Source organism: Canis aureus, chromosome 15 (genome assembly GCF_053574225.1).
Source record: "Canis aureus isolate CA01 chromosome 15, VMU_Caureus_v.1.0, whole genome shotgun sequence".
In the NCBI taxonomy this organism is placed as follows: Eukaryota; Metazoa; Chordata; class Mammalia; order Carnivora; family Canidae; genus Canis; species Canis aureus.
In genome coordinates, this window is record NC_135625.1 from 19,179,674 (window position 1) to 19,203,388 (window position 23,715).

At 47.2% G+C, this 23,715-nt stretch overlaps 1 protein-coding gene across 1 annotated transcript; it reads right to left on the bottom strand.

Moving 5' to 3' along the window:
- Positions 1-18,825: 18,825 nt before the first annotated feature.
- Positions 18,826-22,967, bottom strand: LOC144284290 (uncharacterized). The gene is made up of 6 exons (XM_077848650.1): positions 22,779-22,967; positions 22,281-22,391; positions 21,551-21,744; positions 20,974-21,033; positions 19,879-20,072; positions 18,826-19,639 (listed from the first exon to the last, which is right to left on the bottom strand). The coding sequence occupies exons 1-6, from the start codon at positions 22,914-22,916 to the stop codon at positions 19,089-19,091; spliced, it is 1,248 nt and encodes a 415-aa protein (XP_077704776.1). The 5' UTR covers positions 22,917-22,967; the 3' UTR covers positions 18,826-19,088.
- Positions 22,968-23,715: the final 748 nt, after the last annotated feature.

A 23,715-nucleotide genomic window follows, 5' to 3' on the forward strand; every position in this document is an offset into this window, starting at 1 on the left:
GGGCCCGCAGATGGCCGGGTCAGCGTCCTGGGGCCCGCGGGCGGCGGTGTCAATGTCCTGGGGCCGGCGGACGGCGGGTGTACGGATTCCTGCCCAGGCCCGAGCTGGGCCGGACGCGGTGCGTCGAGGCACAGATGTCTCGAAGGTGCATTTGCATTTGCGCTTTGCATGGCTCGCTCCGTCTCCCCCACACGGGGTGGAAGGGCCGGAGATGTGCGCTGAAGCCTGCCACCACGCCTTCCCAACCCCACCACGGAGCACACACCTCGCAGACAACCCCCCCCCGCCCCCCCGGGGTGGCCGCGTATAAAATTGTGCACACTGTAGTGTGACAACTGACTTAAAGATCAGAGGAAATGGGCCGTCGGTGAGCTTTCTGAAGCCATAGGCCCCAAGGAAGTAAATCAGATTTTCTAGAACTTCATTACTCTGTTCAAACGTGTGGCCCCTCATCCTGGGGGGACATGAGCTCCAGCACAGAGAATGACAAAAGAACCCTTCTGTCCTACACACAGGGCTTGAGGATCCCGTCGGCGCCCCATAAATAATAGCTACCGTAATAATCATGAGTTCTGATCGGCGCATCCCAGATCTGAGCCACTAATCCAAACAAAAGCTTGTTAACTATATTAATTTAGCCTAACGGGGGAAGAATGATGAGAATAAACAGTGGGTTCTATCTAATTTCTCACTACCGCAGACACATCATTCTTCATCTCCATGGTCCAGCCTGTAGATTCAATAATTAAATTATGTACTGCGTTTGGTGGATGCCGGGAAAGCAAAGAGAAAAATACTTCATCACTAACTATAGATTTTTTTTTTTTTTTTTTGCTTTGATAAGAGTCAGGCTTGAAAGAGCTACATAGATTAAGATGATGATTTTTAATGTCAAGTTAACTTTACTTGGCTGGCGTGTTGCCACTGAAACATATTATATATACTGAGCCCTCGATTCCCCTTGCCCCCCCCCCCCCCCCCATCCTCTGCTTGGTCTCTATCACACTCATCTATAGTCTTTGAGTCTTCATAGATCCATTTCTCTTCTTACCAATCTCCAGCCAATACATCACCAATTGCGGCTGGTCCTTCAACCACAACATCATTAAGCTTGCTTCCTTCCTCCGCTCTGTAAAGACTGTCATACATAATTTAGTTACTTCTCATCAGTCTCCATTTTGGTCAGCTCACACACTCCCCTCTGCAATAAATTCAGGATCCTGCTTGCTGCAAACACATTACCCTGAATGTTCCTGCATTTCGCTACAAGTCTCTCATCTTACAGGATGACATCATTCATAATACAGGAAACCCTCCCGATTCATAGTCTTAGAACTTGAGGTTTCAATTATTCTGCACCAACAGCCAACCCAGGCAGCCCACGAGGAAGAAAAATGCATTCCTTGGTTTATCTTGCTCATTAACACCTTGTAACTCCAAGTGTGACTGTTAAGTGTTAAATCTCTCTTGCTAATACCTTGTATTTTGGTTTATAATTGAGGATCTTTCTCCACCTACCATGGGCACAGAGGCTCACTATGTTTTCAGCCATATCAAGAGCAAGGACAGAGGGCTTCACAGCGGGGTGAAGACAGACATTTGTAAGGATCATTGTCCCAAGCTTGGCCTGACTCTTCTGTTTACAACACTGTGGGTTATCTATGCCTGATCTGTAGCATAACCTGGAACATATTGCAGGATTTCAAAGGTGGGGGATCCCGATTAAAAAGATGAAAGACAAGGTGGAACTCTTTGGGGACTCCTTCAAATGGAGCTTTGATGGCAATGATGCATGTGTGCTCTACCATGATACCGCTTACCCCTTCCTCCACCGCCTCTTCTTGCCCAAGAGAGACCCGGGAAGAGGCAGGGAGTCTGGAAAACAGCCGGTCGGTGCATCAGGGTTGTCATGGGAGAAGGGCACAGGCCTTGGATGCAAACCAGAGTTTGAACTTTAGTCCCATTTCTTATTACCCAAATGACCTTCAGAAAGGACTCACATTCTTGGAGACTGTTTCCTCATCTGCAAAATCAGTGACATTCAATCATTCAATCATGTTTTATTATTTTTCCATGCGCTCAGTGCTTCAAATACCAACAATGGACAAGATAGGCCAGCCCTTCCCTCACAGGGCCTACCACCCTCTCTCTAACAAAAGCTGAATAAATGAACCTCATTGTTGACTTGGTTAACACAATAAATGTTACAAAAGTTTCCTGTTAGAATATCTTGGTTCTTTAAAAACAAAACAAAAAAAAAAGATTTTATTTGTTCATGAAAGACACACAGAGAGAGGCAGAGACACAGGCAGAGGGATAAGCAGGCTCCATGCAGGGAGTCTCGATCCCAGGACCCCAGGATTGCAACCTGAGTCAAAGGCAGATGCTCAACCACTGAGCTACCCAGGTGCCCCACGGTTCCTGTTTTTCAAAAGAATAATTGTTTATATTTCCAAGAAGCTGTCCAAACTACAGAGAACTGTTTAAACCTTAAGTATGAGAATGACTGGAATATCTGCCAAACCAGAAAAGAAGTCAATGAAAATTCTAGAAAAGAAATTCCATATGTGTTCTTGTCAATATATACATTTTTATATGTATGTTAGAACATGAGGTCAGTTGTTCGTGTTCAATGGAAGACATGTATGTCTTCCACAGATTGATATATCAGACTATTAATATAAAAGAAATCAAGATTCCTAAATAAGATTTTTGTTATGAGGTGATGCCCCGGTTATCTTTATTGTCACACATCTTCAAAATTACAATGAAGATCAATGAGGAAAACGTTAACTTGGCGTATGCACAGAACTGGGTGCTTTGCTATTGTCTGTCGGTAAATGTTGGTTGACCAAATTAAGGGATAGACAATAATTGCTTTATTCCAAAAATTTTGGAGCATCCAACACATAAAGAGCAATCTTCATCTGTAAACTCTAGTCATACTTCTCTATCTGCTTCCTTTTTCTCTTTGCATCTATTAGACCTGGAAAGACATTTGATAAATGATGTCTTGGGGCTGGTGGATCAAGAAGCAAGGTGGAGCAGAACTGTTTTCAAGACTTGTAGTGTCTCAGTCTTAGGATTTTGGTCTTAACCTGCAAATAACCATCTCTAGAACCAGAGCAAAAGGCAGCTGGGAAGGCTGGCTGCTTTTTCATGGTTATGTCAACTCTCCCCACGACTTGCTTTTCCTCTACAGAGCTGAACTTGTAGCCTCTTTCATACATAACTGGTTGAAGTTGATGGAAATTACATGTCTTATCACTCCCTAAAAGAAAAAAAATACATAAAATGTAAATCTAAAAGAAATGGGCAATTTTCTTGTACCACTTTATATTTCTGTGTAAGTTACCAAGTGCCAATCACTCTTACTTTTTAAAATTCAAATTTGTCAAGCAGCATGTAAGCTTTCAGTGTTGTACAAGAAAAGATAATGCTTCATGTGGAACAGTCACTTACGCTAGTTCTGCAAAAGCGCCTACCAAAAGAGAATTTATCAGATTGCTGGTTTTATGGAAATATTAATGACCTCATTAAATTGTCCCTCTACTCGGGGGTCACCGTGAAGTCTACTGAAAGGTAATCATCAAGGTATTATGGTCCTGGATATAGAATTCTTTATTGCCATCACAGTCATCACTCATTTTGTAGTGTATATTCTAACTAATGCAACAAGGTGAGTGCCCGAGAACCATTGTAAGTGAAGGCTGCTGTTAAACTGTTTTCGGAAGTTAATGGCTATCATAACCTGCCTGACATGTTGTGTCTTCCTTTAGCTAACTGGAGAGCTCATGGAGACTAAACTTCTAAAATGAGAAAGCAAGAGTTAAATTAATATTTTAGTATTGCAGCTCACTATGTGCATGCATATCAAAGGTAATGTCTGGGGTCCTGCCACGACAACGATCGATGCCACGAGGTGAAACATTATCTTCTACATGCGTGAACAAACAAAATAGGGAAGGAAGCCTATCTTAGGTGAATAGGTATCGACACTGTTCACAGTAAGAAGTTCTAAGCTTCGACGCAGGAGGCGATGGGGAAGCAACATGGCAGGAACCAGGTCAGAGGCCTCCAAAAGTCCCATTTTTTATCAACCTCTGCCTGCTAGCGTGTTCGATTGACAACCTGGAGGTGAGGAAAGGTAGAGAGCTGTCAGCCATGGAATGTTTTGAGATAGTTTGATAGTAATGCTATCTTTAAATTAGCCCTGGACTGCGTTAAATATCAAACAAAAGGAGTAGAGCGACACTCGTGAAGTCATCCTTATGAGAAGGAGAGAGATTTAATAGTTTGGTGGTTACAGTAACCACTATCCTGCAAGAAAAATCAATAACTACACAGTGTTAGAATCACACCAAGAGCTCCTGGAGCTGAGCCATTTCACTGAAGAATAAACCCAGGTTCATTAAAGTAGAAAGTCAGGATGTGGTAGGAGGTCAAGCACAAACGCACCCTGGGCTCTTTTGTCCGGAAACCCAAGAAGATGTTCTTCTTTCAGGATCCAAGTATTTTTTTAAAACATAGAATTTACAGGGCTGGATGTGACCTTAGCAATCACTGAGTCCAGCCCCTTCTTTTTACAGATAAGGAAATAGTAACCCAGAAAGATTACTTGGTGTGCTCCCATTCACACAGCTGATCCGGTACGATTTCCTCCACGATGGACTGTTTGTCCCTCGTCCTGGAGCCTATGAATCAAACCACAAGTGTTTATTGAGAGCCTCTGTGGAAGGCACTCTGCTAAAAAAAAAAAAAGAAAAAGAAAAAGAAAAGAAAAACGCTGAACGAGCTTTCTCTGATTCTTTGCCAGAGCAAAGATAAAACTCCATAGCAGGTTAACCAACATTACTGGTTAAGCAGCAATGGAAAACAGCAATAAAAGAGCTGTCCCCAAGTAGAACGTGATTTGTCGCGTGTGTCTTCTGCCTCAAGGAAAGTCCTCCCTGCCCATTTAAGATGTAGGTTATGGACACAAGGGTACCCCTGCTCCCCTCATTATTACTTCAATTTAGTACAATAGTCTCTTTATAACCAGGTTTGTTTGTTTTTTCACAAGAAATGCAAGATCCACAGAATGCAAAAAAAAAAAAAAAAAAAAAGAAAAGAAAAAAGAAAAAGAAAAAGAGAGCCTGCACACATGTAGAGAAGCACCTGCACCTCACCCTTGAATATAAGAGGTTGCCCTAACTGTACTCCTGGACAACCAAGGGAAAAGATCCCATCAGGGGAAATCTGAATTTCTTTCCAGATCTGTGGTGAAGCCCAGACAAGGAAGAGGGAGCGTCATCTCTTTGAATTCACTAAGTATTAAATGTGAATGTGTCCCCCAACAGAATCGTAGCCCCCAAAACCAAGGAGTTCCAAGCAAATGAAAATATGTACGTACACACGAATACGTGATCTTTCTGCTTTGTACCACTTAATTCAATCCTTGTTGAAATCCCAGGGATAACATTACCTTTTAGATAGAGTTCTACTATCTCCCACGTACACAAAAAGCATCACATGAAGTAAATCAGCGCATGCAGGATGAAGACCCTCTAGGATTGCCGAGCCAGGTGCCTGGAATCTGACTAAGAGACCGATGGCTCAAAACGAAGCCTGGCTGCTGAGAACCAACAATATCTACACAATAATGCTTACACCCCCATGTAAACTCCTTATCTTTGCCTTCCACTCCTTTATGTTGTTGTATTCATGGCTCCCTGTGAAACCCAGAGGAATCTATTTCTCGAAAGTCTTTAATAGCCTATTCATTCCCTTGCTATTCTCGTGTCACATCGCAAACGGTATGTGTTGGCAAAGGGGGCGATAGCAAGTTTACATTGTAGAGGGTAATTTCCTTATAAAGGCATCCATTTGTTTGTTAACGGTCTGCTGCTGTTCTGGGGGGCGGGGGGTATTCATGAGCCAGGTACCTGGATAGAGCCGAGAACTTCTTATTGTAAAAATAAATAAATAAATAGAATAAAAAAAAAACGGTGGCAAATTCTATTAGTGATTTCAGTGGTGCATTAAGCAGGCTATTATTAGAACTGACATTTCACATGCAGAAATATTCTTTACTTGAAAGTCAAGTAAAGGAGGGAGGGATTATTTAGAATTTTGAAAACATCAAAGAAGTCCCCTGCAAACCTATCCTCATAAACACCTCAACGGGGTTTAAGAAACGGGGTCAGAACCGATGCCTGTGATGCAAACGATAACACCAAAAATGGGATGGCTTTGCGAAGTGCTCATAGGCAGTGGCTGGGGAAGTCGATCCTTCTGTGTCCACAGCCAGACCCCAACGCTGGTGGGCTGGAGCCCAGCTGAAGGTTGGTGTTACTCACTCACAAGCCACAAGCCACTCCACAAAGAGCTCCACCGATCAGACTCTCCTCCTGCTGCTGCCTAGACAGGTATCACAGCAGTCCCCGAGATGCTTGAAGAGTCTTTCACTGCATCTGCCTTTGGAGATACACAGTTGGCTCCGCAGAAGCTAAACATTTTTAAGAGCACAGCAAGAAGTAGGCCAGAAAGCATCAAAGCTTTATCGCTTTTTAGAAAACTTGATGGTCTTGCCGGTACAGCTCCCTGTGATATGGTTCAGTTGTAATGACAATGGAGAGTCTATCAGTGCAAACTGCTGATGAGACGTCGGAAAATGTAGCCAAGGGTCTTCCAAGCACGTTTAAGCACTGCTCTTCGGAGCTGCGCCTCTTAGCCTTGGAGAACCTGTTGGAGACTTTAAACAGGGCTTCGGCCCAGTGGCCGAGGGAGAACCTGAAATTACCTCGTGCGCTGGAATCAATATCGAGCAATAGTTTCTCTTTGAGAGAGATTCAATCTGGCAGAAAAGAGGCCGAGCAAGAAGGAAAGTGGGACCCTGGCTAAAACGCGCGCCTTAGAAATACGCTGCAAAGCAGCACCAATTAGGTGATGTCACCAGAGGCAGAAACCCAGAGAGACAGAATAAAATGTTAGCTGGGCTGCAGCGTGCTTCATTAGCACTCCCACAGGTCACTAAGCTTCAGGGAGAGCGTCCATCAGCCTGCGTGGCCCTGCGAGCCTGCACAGCCCCTGGGCCCGGCCCGCCTTGGTTGGTCTCCAAGTGCTCTCTAGTGGCCAGATGAACACCACATCTCCCCTGCACAGGAAGTAGGTGGGGACGGGATTTAGCCACAGACCTGTCCTCTTGGAAAGGCAACCTTGAGACCCTTTCTGTTGCAGTTAGCATCTCCTGGCCCCGTGGGAGCATTTTACAAGCAAACTTTGGCTTTTCCAGCTATTGTGTTGCAACCCATGCAACGCTCAGAAGTTATTAAACCCCGCCGTGTGATTTGTATCCTGTGTATTAGAGGCTTATCGAATTAACAGGGAAGCGTTCAGGTTCAAATTAATCCTCGCACGCTTCTGGGAGGTTCGTTAATGAAAGGTGTTTCTACACGGAATACAAAGTATGTTTCGTCTGTCCCTTGATCCGGCGACGCAAACACTGTACTGTGCTTCCAAACCACCTTGAACGCGAAAGTCACTGCGTTAGGGAAGGTGATAAGGTTACAGTATCAGGCTTGGTGGAAGGGGATCATTTCTTGAGCACCTGCATAGTCCAGGTGCAGCCCCAAATTTTATTTCTAGCATTCATGTAATCCTCGCACACAAAAATAACCCTCTGACATAGGAATCATTTTGTTCTCCCAGCCGGATAAGGCAGAGGTTGACGCACAGTTTTATAAAGGGCCAGAGAGTAAATCCCACCTGTGCATGCCCCCCCCGCCCCCATTAGAGCGTGGAAGCGGTCACAGACAATATGCAACCAAATGAGAGTGGCTGTATTCCAACAGAACTCTATTTATGGACACTGACATGTGAATTTTATGTAATTCTCACAGGTCTCAAATATTGTGGGTTTGTTTTTTGTTTTGGTTTTGGTTTCATTTCTGCCATTTAAAAAGGTAAAAACCATGGTTAGCGTACGGGCCGTACAAAAACAAGTGGCATCCGAAGACAGTGAGCTGCCCTGTGCACCGGCCAGGGTTCGCCGAGTCCTGTGGTCAGGAAACTGAGTCTCAATCTACAAGTGTGTGAGTGGTGGTATCCGTAGCCAAACGAGTCTGTCTGTAGGCTGTGATGAACTGGGTATCATGGGCTATGCCTCCATTTCTACTACCTCAGACCTCTTCTGCCATCAACAGCAGAGTGAAATTTATTGTTTTGTTTGCTTGCTTAAGAAAAAGAAGAATCAAAAGAAAGCTCCAAGAAACACCAAGACAAAGAGAAAGGAAGGATAAAATCATTGAGGGAAGCCAAATAGGCATTAAGAAGCATGTCTGGTGCCTTCTTGGAAGACCACTATGTAAGACTTTATGGAAGATTTTCAAATCACAAAGAAGGCAAAAGAACACATTAGAAATTCATGGAAACATGAACAAAAAACTCAAAGTGTATATCTAATCGCCTTCAGCAGTAAAATACACGTAGCAAGAGTTGCTTCTAGGAGAGAGACCCCTGCCACCCGGCACCCGCCCCAGAAGCACAGGTCTCTTGCCTTCAAAGGTGTCAGGCCTTAACTCATTTGTAGTCTGAACAACAATTTCAAGCCACAAAATCCAGGTAAATAAAATAAAAAGGTACAGTTTCTGATATTTCTAGAATTTAGATTAAATTCTACCTTGAGGGATCCCTGGGTTGCTCAGCAGTTGAGCACCTGCTTTTGGCCCAGAGCGTGATCCTGGAGTCCCGGGATCGAGTCCTGCATCAGGCTCCCTGCATGGAGCCTGCTTCTCCCTCTTCCTGTGTCTCTGCCTCTTTCTGTGTCTCTCATGAATAAAAAAATAAGATAAAATAAAATAAAATAAAATAAAATAAAATAAAATAAAATAAAATAAAGAAACCCAGGTGGGATAAGGAATGCACCCATGAGGAGGGGGAAGGGGGCTAACAGTGACAATGGGAGATTTGTTACTTACTGAACAATTGATCAAATAAGTAAATATATTAAAAATTCTAGGAGCCCGGTTTCTGTTAGAGAAAGGGATGACAAATATGCAGGGAGGAAACTAGATGGACCCTGAATAGCAATTAAAGATGTCACTGTGAACTCATTATTTTAAATCTATAAACAGATAAATTAACACAACAGGAGCCCAGAGTCTGGTGCTTATCACGACCGGGGGGTCCCCACTCCCCGAATCGCCCAGATGACAAAGCTTGAGAATACATGCACACACTGACACCCAGCATTCACCTTTACATCTCTATTAATTTCTATATCCAGTCAAATCAGCGATAATTTAAACATCAAAATAAGTAACGATGGTAACATAGTCCAGCACATTGAGTACAACAGGAAACCATCGGTTCCTACTGCTATAAACCCTTCCATCCATCCTTCCGTTCATTCGTTCATTCATTCATTGAAAGCATGTAGAGATAGAAGGTACTCACATAACTTCAAAGTTATCTTCCCCAAGAATATTTAATCCAAGGGAGGGAAAATGTAACTTTTTTTTTTTTTTTTTTATGGTGGAGAAGCCCGGCAGACGCCACCTCCCCACGTGTTCCAAGTTAGTATGATCAACAATGGCACAAACCAAATTCACACACTGCTTGAGAAGATTCAAGGATAACATGGCATCACCACTGTGATACTTTTGCCAAAGACGCAGGACCCAGATCTAATAATGATCAAACGCGAACAAACCCAGACAGGGGAACATTCTACAAAGTAAATGGCCTATAATCTTCAGAAAGTGTCAAAGGCACAACATTCCAGGAAAGTCTGAGAAATGTTCTAGATTGATAAAGACGAAAGAGATGTACACTGAATGCAGGGCATAGCTCTGGACTAAATCCTTGGGGCGACTTGAATGGGGTCTAAAGTTTAAATGGGGGATGCCTGGATGGCTCAGTGGTTGAGCATCTGCCTTCGGCCCGGGCGTGATCCCAGAGCCTCAGGATCGAGTCCCACATTGGGCTCCCTGCATGGCACCTGCTTCTCCCTCTGCCTGTGTCTCTGCCTCTCTCTCTTTCTGTGTGTCTCTCATGAATAAACGGGTTAAATCCTTAAGGAAAAAAAAATTTCAAATATTAAAACTGTCCATGTTAATTTGCTGGCTTAGAGGCTTGATTCTATAGGGGGATGTCTTTGAAGAAATAGACTGAAGTGTTCGAGGGTGGTAGGGCAAAACCTACCCTCAAATGCTTCAGCTTCAGAAAAGAATAATCCTCTGTTCTGTGCTTGAAACTTTTCTGTGAGGTTGAGATTAATCTTAAAAGAGAAAAATAAATAAGATAAAAGTATGCATGGAAACGTAAATGTTTATGTTACGAATAGCCAAGACATTGCTGGAGAAGAACAAGCTGAGAGAAGTTGCTTTACCAGATGTCAACACATATTTAAGTATGGTGATTAAGCTCATGTGATACTTATCAGCACAAAGGGAGATAAATGGGTTAATGGGACAGAAGAGAGAATCCATAAACAGGCTCACTGATAAATAGAGACTTCATAAATTACTAAGTTAGCCCCTGCAAGGGCAGTGGGGGGGGGGGGGGCGGAGATAAATAGTGCTGGAATAACTGGAAATCCATGTGGAAAAAATTAAAACTTACGACTACCAAACACATACACAAAGATTAATTCCAGGTGGATTGCAGAACCAAATGTGAAAAGTAAACAATAAAACTTCTAGATCAGTGCTATCCGAAAGAACTTTCTACACTGTCCAGTACATTAGCCACTTGAAACATGATTAGTGCAGCTGGGAAACTGTCTTTAATTTAATTTAATTAAATAATCATATATGGTCAGTGGCTACCATATTAGCACGGATCTAGAAGATAATTCAAGATAATACATTAATAACCCTGTGTCAGAAAAAAAAAATGTCTTAAATAAGATGTGAAGAGTACGAAACGGTTAAGAGAAAGTGATACATTCATTGTACTTAATTAAAACTAAGAACTTCTGGGACATCATGCTAAGTGAAATAAGTCAGTCACAAAAGGGCAAATGCTGTATGATCCCATTCACATGAAGTACCTAAAGTCCTCAAAACCACAGAAACACACAGTAGAGAGGTTGTTGCCAAGAGCTGGGTGGAAAAGAGAGGGTTAGTGTTTAGTGGTTATAGAGTTTCGGTTCTAGACTATGAAAGAGTTCTATTGCACAACAATGTAAATATGCTTAGCACTACTGAACTGTACACTTAAAAATGGTTAAGATGGTAAGTTTAATATTATGTGTTTTTTTTACCACCGTAAAAAAAAAATTAAAAACCTCTGTTCTTCATCAACAGACTGGGAAAGGTAAATTATAGCCAAGAAAAAGCATATTATATAAGTGATAGAGGACTTATATTTAGTATATACAAAGAATTCCTATAAGCCTCTAAGAAAACAATAGTCCAATAGTGAAATGTGCACGAGACTTGCACATTTCACAGAAGATTACACCAAAATGGCTGATGGATCTATATAGCATGTACTCAACCTCATTAGTCATCAGGGAAGTGAAAAGTAAAACTATAATGACAGTGCAGAACTGGCGACTCTCACGTGCCCGGTGGTGGGAGTGTCCACTGGTAGAGCCTCTTTAGACAACTGTTTGGCCTTATCTATGAGGTTGAGCATGACCCGGCAAGGCCACTACCAGGCACACATCCACAGAAGCCTGTGCACATGTGCGCCAATAAGCGAGCCTAAGATGTTCATTCTCAGGACACTTGGGTGGCTCAGTGGGTTACCCATCTGCCTTCAGCTTAGGTCATGATGCCTGGGTCCTGGGATACAGCCCCCAGTCGAATCTGCTTCTCCCTCCCACCCCTGCTTGTGTGCTCTGTCTCTCTCTGTCTGTCTCCAATAAATAAATAAAATCTTAAAAGAGATATATAAATAAAATGTTCATCCCCATTCTCATTTGTAATAGTCAAAAAATAGAACACCCCAAGTATCCACCCACAACAAAATGGTAAATAAATCGTGGTCTATTCATACAGCCAAATAAAAATAAATGAGCTGTTGATGCCCATAACCCGGACTGATCTCACAAACATCATCTTGAGCTAAAGGATCTCTGCCGGTTATTCAACTGGCTCCCCACCAGGCTCTGCTACTAGGGGGCACTAGAGGAGGCCCCAAAGGCTGGAAGGTGAAATGCACCTGCTCCCCATACCTCGCCCCTCCACCCCCTCAGGCAGGATCAAGGGTTTCCCCTTTTTGTGTTTAACTGCTCACGGGAAAAGCATCACCTGGCCTCATGGGTGTGAGCTTCACTCCACAGCACCCCACCTCTTGGTCTTCTAAATGGTAATAATAATTCCAACCTGTTTTCTTTGCTCCCCGGTCCTAGAGATGGTAATTGCATCCTGAGGTTGCTTGCTACCTGCGGGCTACCTGGTGTCCCTTTTTGCCTCTTCAAGTCTCCATGCCAGCAATTCTTCTATTAAATGAGATGATCTCTGTTAACATAACTGGTGTAGCTTCTATAATCTGATGCTACCAAACACAAAATAATAGTCTTTCATTCAATTTGTATAGGGTTCAGAAACAGGTAAAACTAGTGGTGTCTTTATAGAGACAGGATGGAGTCGTCCAGGGAGGGGTGTTTCTGGGGAGGTTGACAGCTTTCTGTCCACTAACCTGGATGGTGCTCACACAAGTGTGCTCCCACGTGATAAGTCACTGAGCTATTCATTTACATCCTTGCCTCTTTCTCTGTGTGGCTTGTGCTTCAATAACATTTTTTAAAATTAAACTTCTTTATGTGTAAGAAGAGAGATTCCGGAAATGGGAAAGTGCCAGCCTCTATAGCATTCTTCCTCCTTGTGTGGACCACTGGCAGGCATCAGGACTAAACGAGATTGTCATTTAAAATGCAGAGGACAGGATCCCACCCTCAGAGGCTCTAAGTCAGTAGGTCTGGGATGCCATTCAGAAGCCAGAGCTTCAACTGGCTCTCTGGGAGTGTCTTACACATATGCCAAAGTTGGAGAAGCCTCTTCCTGGAGATCTGATCTGTCTACCAGACGCAGCAACTCCCGCTAAACCTCTAAGAGGCCAAGCATTGGCTTTATTTTATCTCCAAATTCCTGTTCACTGGGAATTTCTCATGTATTTATTTTAATAAGGTTGCAGTGCAAAGGAACAACTCATATATTTGAAATAATGGGACTTCACTAATAACCTGCTTCTTCTGCTGAAGAAAAGACCAGAAGTCTGGAAACCCTCAAGAGATTTAGGTGTAAGATTGATCCAGATGATGGATGATTTGATGGGCCCTTTGAGAATCTGCTATGGAGACTCAAAGCTCACATTTATATGAATTTTATTTCAGAAGTAAGACCTGGCGACGTCTAGGAGAGAGTGATATGCCCCAAATTCTTACTGATCTGTTTAGGATGCTTCGGAATGAGAAGAAGCTAGCAAAAGAGAAGTCAGCAAGAATCAAATTCTTGCACCATTCCTAACAACTCTGGGAACCTGTTCCCATTTCTTCATTTCTGTTCCAATTTCTTCTCTTGAAAAATGACACTAGTATTTGCCCTGCTTTCTTCACAGGGCTGTTCTGAGGCTCAGACAAGACATGGAAAAGCCCATGTGCTTTGAAAAGCATGAACATCATGTATGTTTATTGAACACCTGACGTGGGTTCTGTGTGTAAACAGTCGTCAAATATTTACACAAATACAAGCCATTATTCATAGTCTACGTACAAGGGGTATGAAGCCTGCCTCTTCAGTTGTGACAATAGAAGAAAACAGGTGAAACCAAAAAATACAGAACAACTGAGACTTTTTTTTTTTAAGAGAAAAAAACTTCACAGATAAAAATCATAGACCCCTGGGTATCCCTGGGTAGCTCAGCGGATTTAGCACCTGCCTTTGGCCCAGGGCGTGATCCTGGAGTCCCGGGATCGAGTCCCATGTCGGGCTCCCTGCATGGAGCCTGCTTCTCTCTCTGCCTGTGTCTCTGCCCCTCTCTCTGTGGGTCTCTCATGAATAAGTAAAATCTTAAAAAAAAAAAAAAATCACAGACCCATGGGGCAACAAAATGTACAGTAACCACTGTTGCAAGGGCATTTAAACTCTCCAAGGGGGACTCTGCAGAGAAGAGCTCTGTCAGCAAGCCCCCCTTCTTCCCCCAGGAATGCCAATCCAGGGTCCCTGACCTCTTTGGGCTCCATCCTGTGGTCAACAGCTGCACATTCATACTCACTCTCCTGTCCCTGTGTTTGCTGCTCCCACCACCCGGAAACGTACTCTTATTTCAGCTAATGCATTGGATCTCGATTTAGCTATTGAAAGGCTATTTTGTAATCGATCATTACCAATGATGTCTTTACTACTCTAGATTATTATAAACCATTGTCTACATAATGTGAAAAATCCATTCCAATTCCTCACCTCATGTAGACACAGGCTTCATCGTTAGGCACCAATCCTTTCCATCAAGAGATAGAGCATCATGTACTCCCTCACCCCCCAATTTAGTGCCAACAATTGGCTGACAGGTAGCAATTTTAAATATCTTCATTGCATTGTTCTTGACCAGATTCTGCTTTCCACTATTTTTGGTACTTCTGAGTCTATAATTTTAATATGCTTGAAACTTTGTTTGAAAAACTTAGAGTAAGTTTTCTTCTAAAATGTTCGTATGCTGTTATGGGAAGTATTATTTTAACATAGCCAAAGCTAATTGCTTCGTGCATTGAACAGAAGGTGAAGCAAACAGATCTCACACAGCTTCAAAAGAATTTGAATAACATTTTTGAATTCAGACCTGCATGATCAACTGAGATATTAACGAAAACTCTACCAGGATTTTTCTCTGATAATAACAGATATTGTATCGAATTCATTAGCACTTGAGTCATCAAATAGAAGATTATGTCGGGGAAAATAATGAGTTTAGTGATCACATGAAAACCAGTTTGACATATGCTAGGTCTTATTTTTAGTATCAAGGCTCGAAGGCAAAGAGAATATTAATAGACGTGTGTGTACTTTTATTCATCATAAAGTGATATAATTGTTGAGCTCACCAAAGCTTTCTGTTTCCAGAAGAGAGTAAATATTCTAGGTGCGACTCAAAAATAATAAGATTGATTGTTGTGGAGTCTGTATCATTATGTTAAAATAAAATTCTATGTCCTCTTAAAGTGGTTGATCTTTTTCTATGATTCAACAGCCTTACAAAAAAAATGACATATTAGTTGTTACCATACAAGTTTTACTTTATTTTCACCATTTGGAATCTTGAAATATATTTTGTCCATTGGCCAACCAGAGCTCCCTTGTTTCTCCCCCACACTGGCCAACCATAGGCTCTACATTTTTTCAGTTAAACCTGCTCTCTAGAAATTATAAAATGAATAATGCAATTGGCATATATTAGAAACATCTTAAATATTTGGAAACCCCTTACATATTTGGAAACACTACCACACCACCACCACCATCGTCATCATCGCTAAGATTTACTGCCTACTTCACATATATTGTATCAGTTAAATATCATAACAACTCAGGACAAATATATCCATTTCACTGGTTAGAAAACTGAGATTATAGAAATTAAGTAACTCACCCAAAGTCATACAGATAGTTAATCGTGAAGTCAGAAGCTAAACCCAAGCATTTTGACTCTGGAGCCTGCCATGATGCTAGGCTGCCTTGGTTTCTACATTATGCTGTGATCAAAAAGGGATGGACATAGAATACATAAATATATTGGGATACTAATGGGAAAGAATCCGGTATTTCAACAATATTTAATAGAATGAGAAGTTTTCATCATATCTTAAAGAGAAGAGAAAATTTCTTGAATACTCACACTTTGCCTAACATTGTGGTAAATTGCTATATATTCATTATCTCACTTAATCCTCATGTGAACATTCCATCTACTCTTATCTCCATGTTAAGAATGTGGAGACTGAGGGATGCCTGGGTGTTCAGTGGTTGGGTGTCTGCCTTAGGCCCAGGGCGTCATCCTGCAGTTTCAGGAGTCCCATATCCAGCTCCCTGTGTGGAGCCTGCCTCTCCTTCTGCCTCATTCTCTACCTCTCTGTCTCTCTCTGTGTCTCTCATGAATAAATAAATAAAATCTTAAAAAAAAAAAAAAAGAATGTGGCTCCAGAGTCCATGTACACAAGCACTGTGCCATGCTGATTTTAGGACAGAAAATCATATAAGCTGTATGATGTCTGTTTGGGTGATGAATGCACATACACATATATATGTATGTACACAAGTAGGAAGAAAAAAAAGACCAGAAGATATACACAAAATATTTAAAAGTGATTATCACCAAGAGTTGGTTTCTTTGCTGTTGAGTTTAATAAGTTCTTTATAGATATAGATCTTGGGTACTAGTCCTTTATCTGATACGTCATTTGCAAATATCTTCTCCCATTCTGTAGGTTGTCTTTTAGTTTTGTTGACTGTTTCCTTTGCGGTGCAAAAGCTTCTAATCTTGGTGAAGTCCCAATAGTTCATTTTTGCTTTTGTTTCTTTTGCCTTCGTGGATGTATCTTATAAGAAGTTACTGTGGCCAAGTTCAAAAAGGGTGTTGCCTGTGTTGTCCTCTAGGATTTTGATGGAATCTTGTCTCACATTTAGATCCTTCATCCATTTTGAGTTTTTCTTTGTGTTTGGTGTAAGAGAATGGTCCAGTTTCATTCTTCTGCATGTGGATGTCCAATTTTCCCAGCACCATTTATTGAAGAGATTGTCCTTTTTCCAGTGGATAGTCTTTCCTGATTTGTTGAATATTAGTTGACCATAGAGTTGAGGGTCCACTTCTGGATTCTCTATTCTGTTCCATTGATCTATGAGTCTGTTTTTGTGCCAGGACCACACTGTCTTCATGACCACAGCTTTGTAGTACCACCTGAAATCTGGCATTGTGATGACCACAGCTATGGTTTTCTTTTTAAATATTCCCCTGGCTATTTGGGGTCTTTTCTGAATCCACACAAATCTTAAGATGGTTTGTTCCAACTCTCTGAAGAAAGTCCATGATATTTTGATAGGGATTGCATTGAGCGTGTAAATTGCCCGAGGTAGCATTGACATTTTCACAATATTAATTCTTCCAATCAATGAGCATGGAGTATTTTTCCATCTCTTTGTGTCTTCCTCAATTTCCTTCAGAAGTGTTCTGTAGTTTTTAGGGTATAGATCCTTTACCTCTTTGGTTAGGTTGATTCCTAGGTATCTTTTGCTTTTGGGTGCAATTGTAAATGGGATTGATTCCTTAATTTCTCTTTCTTCAGTCCCATTTTTAGTGTATAGAAATGCCACTGACTTCTGAGCATTGATTTTGTCTGCTGCCACACTGCTGAATTGCTGTATGAGTTCTAGCAATCTTGGTGTGGAGTCTTTTAGGTTTTCTATGCACAGTATCATGTCACCTGCGAAGAGGGAGAGTTTGACTTCTTTGCCGATTTGAATGCCTTTTATTTCTTCTTGTTGCCCGATTGCTGAGGCTAGGGCTTCTAGTACTATGTTGAATAGCAGTGGTGAGAGTGGACATCCCTGTCTTGTTCCTGATCTCAGGGGAAAGGCTCCCAGTGTTTCCCCATTGAGAATGATACTTGCTGTGGGCTTCTCGTAGATGGCTTTTAAGATGTTGAGGAATGTTCCTTATCCCTACATTCTCAAGAGTTTTTTTTTTTTAATATTTTATTTATTTATTCATGAGAGACACACAGAGAGAGAGGCAAAGACACAGGCAGCGGGAGAAGCAGGCTCCATGAAGGAAGCCCGATGTGGGACTTGATCCCAGGACTCCAGGATCACGCCCTGGGACGAAGGCAGGTGCCAAACCGCTGAGCCACCCAGGGATCCCCATTCTCAAGAGTTTTGATCAGCAACGGATACTGTATTTTGTCAAATGCTTTCTGCATCTATTGAGAGGATCCTATGGTTCTTGTTTTTTCTCTTGCTGACCTGATGAATCACATTGATTGCTTTAGGACTGTTGAACCAGCCTTGCATCCCGGGGATAAATCCCACTTGTTCATGGTGAATAATCTTTATTTACTGTTGTATCCTATTGGCTAGTATCTTGTTGAGAACGTAAGTCTGTGGGAGAGAGGACTGTTTCTGATTCTTTCTTTTGAGATGAGTTTTTCCTTCTAGTCATTTTGCTCAATACGGAGTGGCCAAAAACAAGTTGTACTGGAAAAAGGAGAAAAAGAGAGAAAAAAAAAAGACGAAGAAAAAAGAAGAGAAAAGGGGGTGGGGAAACAACAGATACAGAAAAAAACAAAAAACAAAAAACAAGGGAGAGTATCGTTGATTCTATATACTATAAATCCCTCCACTTCCCCCTGGAACTTTCCAGTGCTGCTTGGTCAATTACTTGCTTTTCCCCTGGCCTTGTAGGTGGCCTCTGGGGGAGGGGCCTGCTGTGCTGATTCTCAGGTGTGTGCACCTGGGGGAGCTGCCCAGCCCTCTGCCAGGTGCACGTCTCAGTGGGATTGTTTATCCTGTGAGGCCCCTGCTCAGTCCCAGGTACAGGGTGACACCAGGGGGGACAACCACAGTGGCGGTGGCCAGCTGTCCAGCCCTGGACTCAGCTCCCGCAGTAACCACCCCAGCTCCCCGTCCACAGGGGCCTGGGTGCTCCGGGGTGGGGCTGCCGGTCTGCACAGCTCGGGGCTACCCGGCAGCAGGAGCGACCTGGCTGTCCTGTGTCCTCCCGGCCTCTGCCTGGCCCGGGGGGCACCAGACCCTCAGCTGTGTCCCCCGATGCCCTGGGCTCCGGGCCTGCAACACTGTGAATGGACCTAAAGTACCACGATGTATCATTTAAAAGCATCAGAGTCAATTTTGTGTGAAGCTAACTTATCCTTTATTACAATAAAACTCTATAAGCCATTATACAGGTTAAAGAAAAACTCAAAATATAGAAACAGTAAAATGACAGGGGAGGGCAAGTCTCCACTGGGCTGCAGCCATCACCAGCCCCGCGGTGGGAGCTGGGGCGGGCTCCCGAGGTGGTCAGGGGGCTGCGCAGGGGTCGAAGCCAGTTGTTCCGGAGTCAGGTGGCAGCTCTGGCCCTCTGGGGACCCCGAATGCAGGCGCCGGGGCCTACTCCTCCGGGGTGGCCGCGGGTGCAGGGGGCTCCTCCTCATCGGGGCGGGGAATCATAGGTTCGACCAGCACGTGCACCACCTTCGCCTCAGGAGCCAGCACCTCGGCCTTGACCAGGTCCTCCTCTCCGGCACCCAGGTCCAGCTCGATTAGCTCAGGCCCTGAAGCAGCAGGCCACACAGCCAGAGCTGGGGCGGGCTCCTGGGGTGGCTCAACGGGTGGCTCCGGCCCCGAGGCCGGTTGCTCCATCGAGTTAGGAGGCGGCTCGGGCACATCCACGACCTCCAGAGCAGGGGCTGGCGCCTGCTCCTCCCCCAGGGCTCCCAGGGGTGCAGGGGGCTCCCCCAGGGCGGAGCGGTGAACTTCAGCAGTGACCACTACCCGCAGGGGCTCCGCCTCCCCAGCGGGCGCCGCAGCGCGGGCCGAGCCCTCAGCCCAGGCAGCCAGGACGGCCTCGATGCCCCCAGGCCCCGACGGGGCAGCAGGCCCCGCGGTCGGAGCTGGGGCGGCCTCCAGGGCGGATTCAGGGTGTTTTGCTCCGGCCGAAGCTGTGGATCCAAGAAGACAAAAAGTAGCACCACCAGGACGGACTGTCCACGTCCCTCCCAAGTCAAGGCCACTCTTCCCACCGCTCCCCGTGTGTGAGGGCAGGAGCCCTGGGAGGTGTCCCCAGGCTGCAGCCCGTGGGTGGGGTGTGAGCCCACCCCCTGCTCCCGGCCCAGCTGCACGTTGGCTGGATCCGCGGGCACCCCCTGTCCCCAGCTCGGCCACCCCCAGGCCTCCTCACCCCCAGCCTCTGGCTCTGCTGCATGGAGGCTTCTGAACTGCCTCAGGTGACGCAGGGCCCGGACTTCCACGTCTGAGCCTGGCATGTGCTGTCTTAGGAATTCCAGAAGCTTCCTCAGGGAGGGAAATTCTGGGAGCTGACAAAAGTCCTCCCGATAGTAATCCAGCCATATTTTCAACATGTAGCAGATGGCCCTGGGGAGGGACAGGCGGGCACAGGCGTCAGAAGACAGGGCTCTGTCACAGGCAGGTGTCCCGGGGAAGCCCTGCAGGACCCGGGGCCCCGGCCTCCCGTGGGGGGTGTCGGAGGCCAGTCCTGCTCCTCGTCCCCCTGCCACCTGGCGGTCCTGCCTGCCACAGGCCTGCTCCCCGAGGAGGGGCTGGCACGTAGCCTCTGTGCGGGGAGCCCAGGCCCAGCGGGGTGACCATCAGCGTCTCTCCTGGGGAAGCGGGCTCCCTCCTCAGCCTGGTCCCTGCCCACCTGCCCCTTGAGTCCACCGGCAGGCGTCGGGGGACGGGGGGCGTCTGGCCTGTCATTGCCCTCACTGCACACACTGTCACTCTGGGAAGCTCCAAGGCAGGAGGGCTCGGGCTCTGTGTCCTGCCAGGCCTTGCCAGGAGCCGCCCGGGACCACCACCTTCCCTCCTGTGGCTCTGGGCTGCCTCCCTCCCGAGGGGCCCCCGGGGGTGTCCTTCCACTGACTCTAATCTCGCTTCTCCCACGGGGCGGGGGCCGCCTGGTCCGGGAGCCCTCACCCGCCCTCCTGAGCACCTGCTGTGCCCCCGGGTCCAGGTGCCACCAGATTGGGGAGTGCGATGCTTCCCACCCCCTTTGCTCTGGGTCCCAGGTGTGGGGCAGAGAGAGGGTTGGGGGGGCATGGAGAAGGTCTCCTTAGGGGTCCCAGTACTCTCCCACCAAGCCCACACCCCATCTACCGCTCTCCTTCAGTCTTTTCCTGAAGGGCCCTTAGACCTTTAATGTGTCATGGGAATTGCAGATGTGTGGGGTGAGGGTGCAGCCCCCCCCCCGCCCCACAGCCCCCTCGCTGCCCTCCTGGAGAGGGAAGGCCCTCCTGCAGGAGCCGGAGTCACTCACAGTTTCCAGCGCTGCAGGTCCGCGTCGTTATCACCACATGCAGCTACGATGCACCCATATCTAGAGGAGGGCGGGGGCATCCCATGAATCGTGCTGGGGACGCGCCTTCTCATCATGGGGGCTGTCACCCTCTGACCCCGACTAGGCCGGAGCCCCGGGGGCCGTCAGCTCTTGCGTGGGGCCACGGGCAGATCCCGGAGAAGCACCCGCACCTGCCGGGGCCTCCTGAAGGCTTGAGCATGAAAGGGCTCCAGCCAGGCCCATGGCCCATATCCGAGTGGTCCTGGGGCGTCCCGGGGTCCCCCAGGCTGGTTGCCCCAGGACACAGACCCCCGATGGACTCTCAAACCTCCCTTTCAATGGGGAAACAGGCCAGCTCAGGACCCTGGTGACGGGGGGAGGAGGCCCAGGTCTCGTCACGGGGAGGAGTGACATAGCTGCCCTCCAGGACCCCGCTAGGCCCTGGGGCACCCTGCTCCAGGCGGGGGAGCAGCCCGAGGCCAGGAAGCTCACACCATCCCCAGCCTCCCCAGCAGCAGGTGGCCCAGCCCTGGGCTGCGGAGGGGCAGGTGCTCACTCGGTGAACAGCAGGTCCAGCACCTCGTCTGTGGTGGCAAATCCACGGTAATCATGCAAAAAGGTGAAAATGGAGATGATCTCCCTGCGCAGCAAGGCGGGCAGCACTTGTCGGACTTCGAGCTCCAGCAGGTCCGTCCGGCTGAGCTTGGCCGGGACGATCCGATGCCCCATCCAGGCAGAGGCCCCTGCACCCTGAGGTGGGACAGAGGGGACCTGCAGCCTGCAGGGAGCCGCCCGGAGGCCTGGGATCCCGCCCTGGCAGGCCCCGCACTGGGGGCCCCGTGGGCTTGAGGAGCTGGGGCTCCCTCTCCCGCTCAAGCTCCCTGCCTGTCTCTTACACAAACAGGACTAACTATCCAATAAAGAAACAATCTCAGAGGATAAATGTTCAAAATATTTGGGTCAATCCAAGGACCTCAAGAGACACAGAGAGACAGAGACCGAGAGAGGCAGCCGCACAGACAGAGGGAGAAGCAGCCCCGTGCAGGGAGCCCAGGTGGGGCTCGATCCCGGGCCTGTGGGGTCAGGGCCTGGGGGAAGGCAGGCGCTAACCCCCGGGCGACCAGGCCTCCCCTGAGGGCTCTATTCTGATGTTCCCACACATCTGTGCGCAGGGACTCTGCATCTGGCCCAGGCAGGGGCAGGGCCATGGGGGCAGGTGTGGGGAGGGGGGGATCCAGACTCATGTGGGAGCAGGAGTGTAGGGGGAGCCCAGCCCCTGCACTCACCCTGAGCCCGCGCTGGCCTCCGTTAGCTGCGCAGGGCACCTCCCTGCTCCTGGAGGCGGTGGGGCAGACGACCCCTTCCTCCTGCTCGCACCCCACGACCCGGGTGCAGCTCTGTGGAGACAGTGCCCAGCAGCCAGGCAGGAGGCCTCAGCGCCTGGTCTGGCCCCCTCGGCCGGGCCGCACCCCCAGCTGCCTCCACCCAGACACACCACAGTGCAGGCGGCACCCACTGCCCCCGGGGACACCAAAGGGATGTGGCTGCAGGGCCTTGGGGTGACTCCGGGGCGGGTAGAGGACCTCAGGAACCCTGTTTGCCCCCTGCCCACCATGACATCAGGGTGACCCTGAAGGGATCCCCGGGAAACCTGCCGCCCTGCAGGGTCCCCCAGCCTGCATGGGACCTGCTCACACATCCCTGGTTTCCTGAAACTGAGGAGGAGGGGATGGGGCTCCCAGGATGGTGGCACAGGGGGCCTGCCCTGGCCTGCGCTGTGTTACCGGAAGGCGCCTCCTGATAAAGGCCCGGATGCGTTGGTATTTATTCTGGAGCCAATGCCTACAGCATTGGAACAAGCCGCACCCCTGGGGTTCCTGGGAGCCAGAGCCCCCAGAGGTGAGAAGGCAGCAAGAGAACATCTTCTAGTAGCAGATGTCTCCAGCCAAGTGAGCCTGAGCTGGGGCTGCACTGGATGCGGGTGCCTGGTTACGGGGGTTCCAAGTATTGTTGGGCTCTGTGACACGGCAGTGACCTCACTCCCTGGGACCCTCTCCCTGACCCACTCCTGGAGGAAGCTGCAGGGGCAGGGCTCGGGGCTGCAGACGCCCCCCCCCCCCCCCCGCCTCCCTGCAGGCAATGGCCTGTGCACACAGTGACACACCCGCACCCCCGTCCACAGGCCCCAGGGAAGGTCTCTGTGCAGCCAGGGACCCAGCCCTGACACACGCCTGGGTTCAGACACAACTTTCCATTCTTCCCCGGTTTGACCCCAGAGAAGCCGTTGTGCCCATTGGGGATGGTGTGCGTCTTGCCTGTGGGACTGGGATTATGCTAGTGGGTGCTTCACCCAGACGTCCCCAGGCCACTGTGGCATCATATGTATGACCTTGGAGGTGGGTGTCACATGCAGGAAATACCTCCAACCACACGTTCTTCCTTGTTGTGTACATGTGTTCCAGGTCCACGGTTCCTGTGTGCACACGCGTGGGCACTGGTACTCTCATTCTAGAAGCCCAGAAGTGACAGTACCCCCGGGGGAGGGATGAGCAATAGCTCCCCACGGTCCTAGGCTCCTGAATCCAAGGCAAACCCTACAGAAGGTGTCAGAATCTTGGCCTAGAAGGTGTGAGGCCGTCCTTATCCTGAACCCCTGCCTTCGTGCGTTCCGGGCCCTTCCCTCGTTTCCACTGGGTGAGCTGTGGACAGCGGTGCACCCAG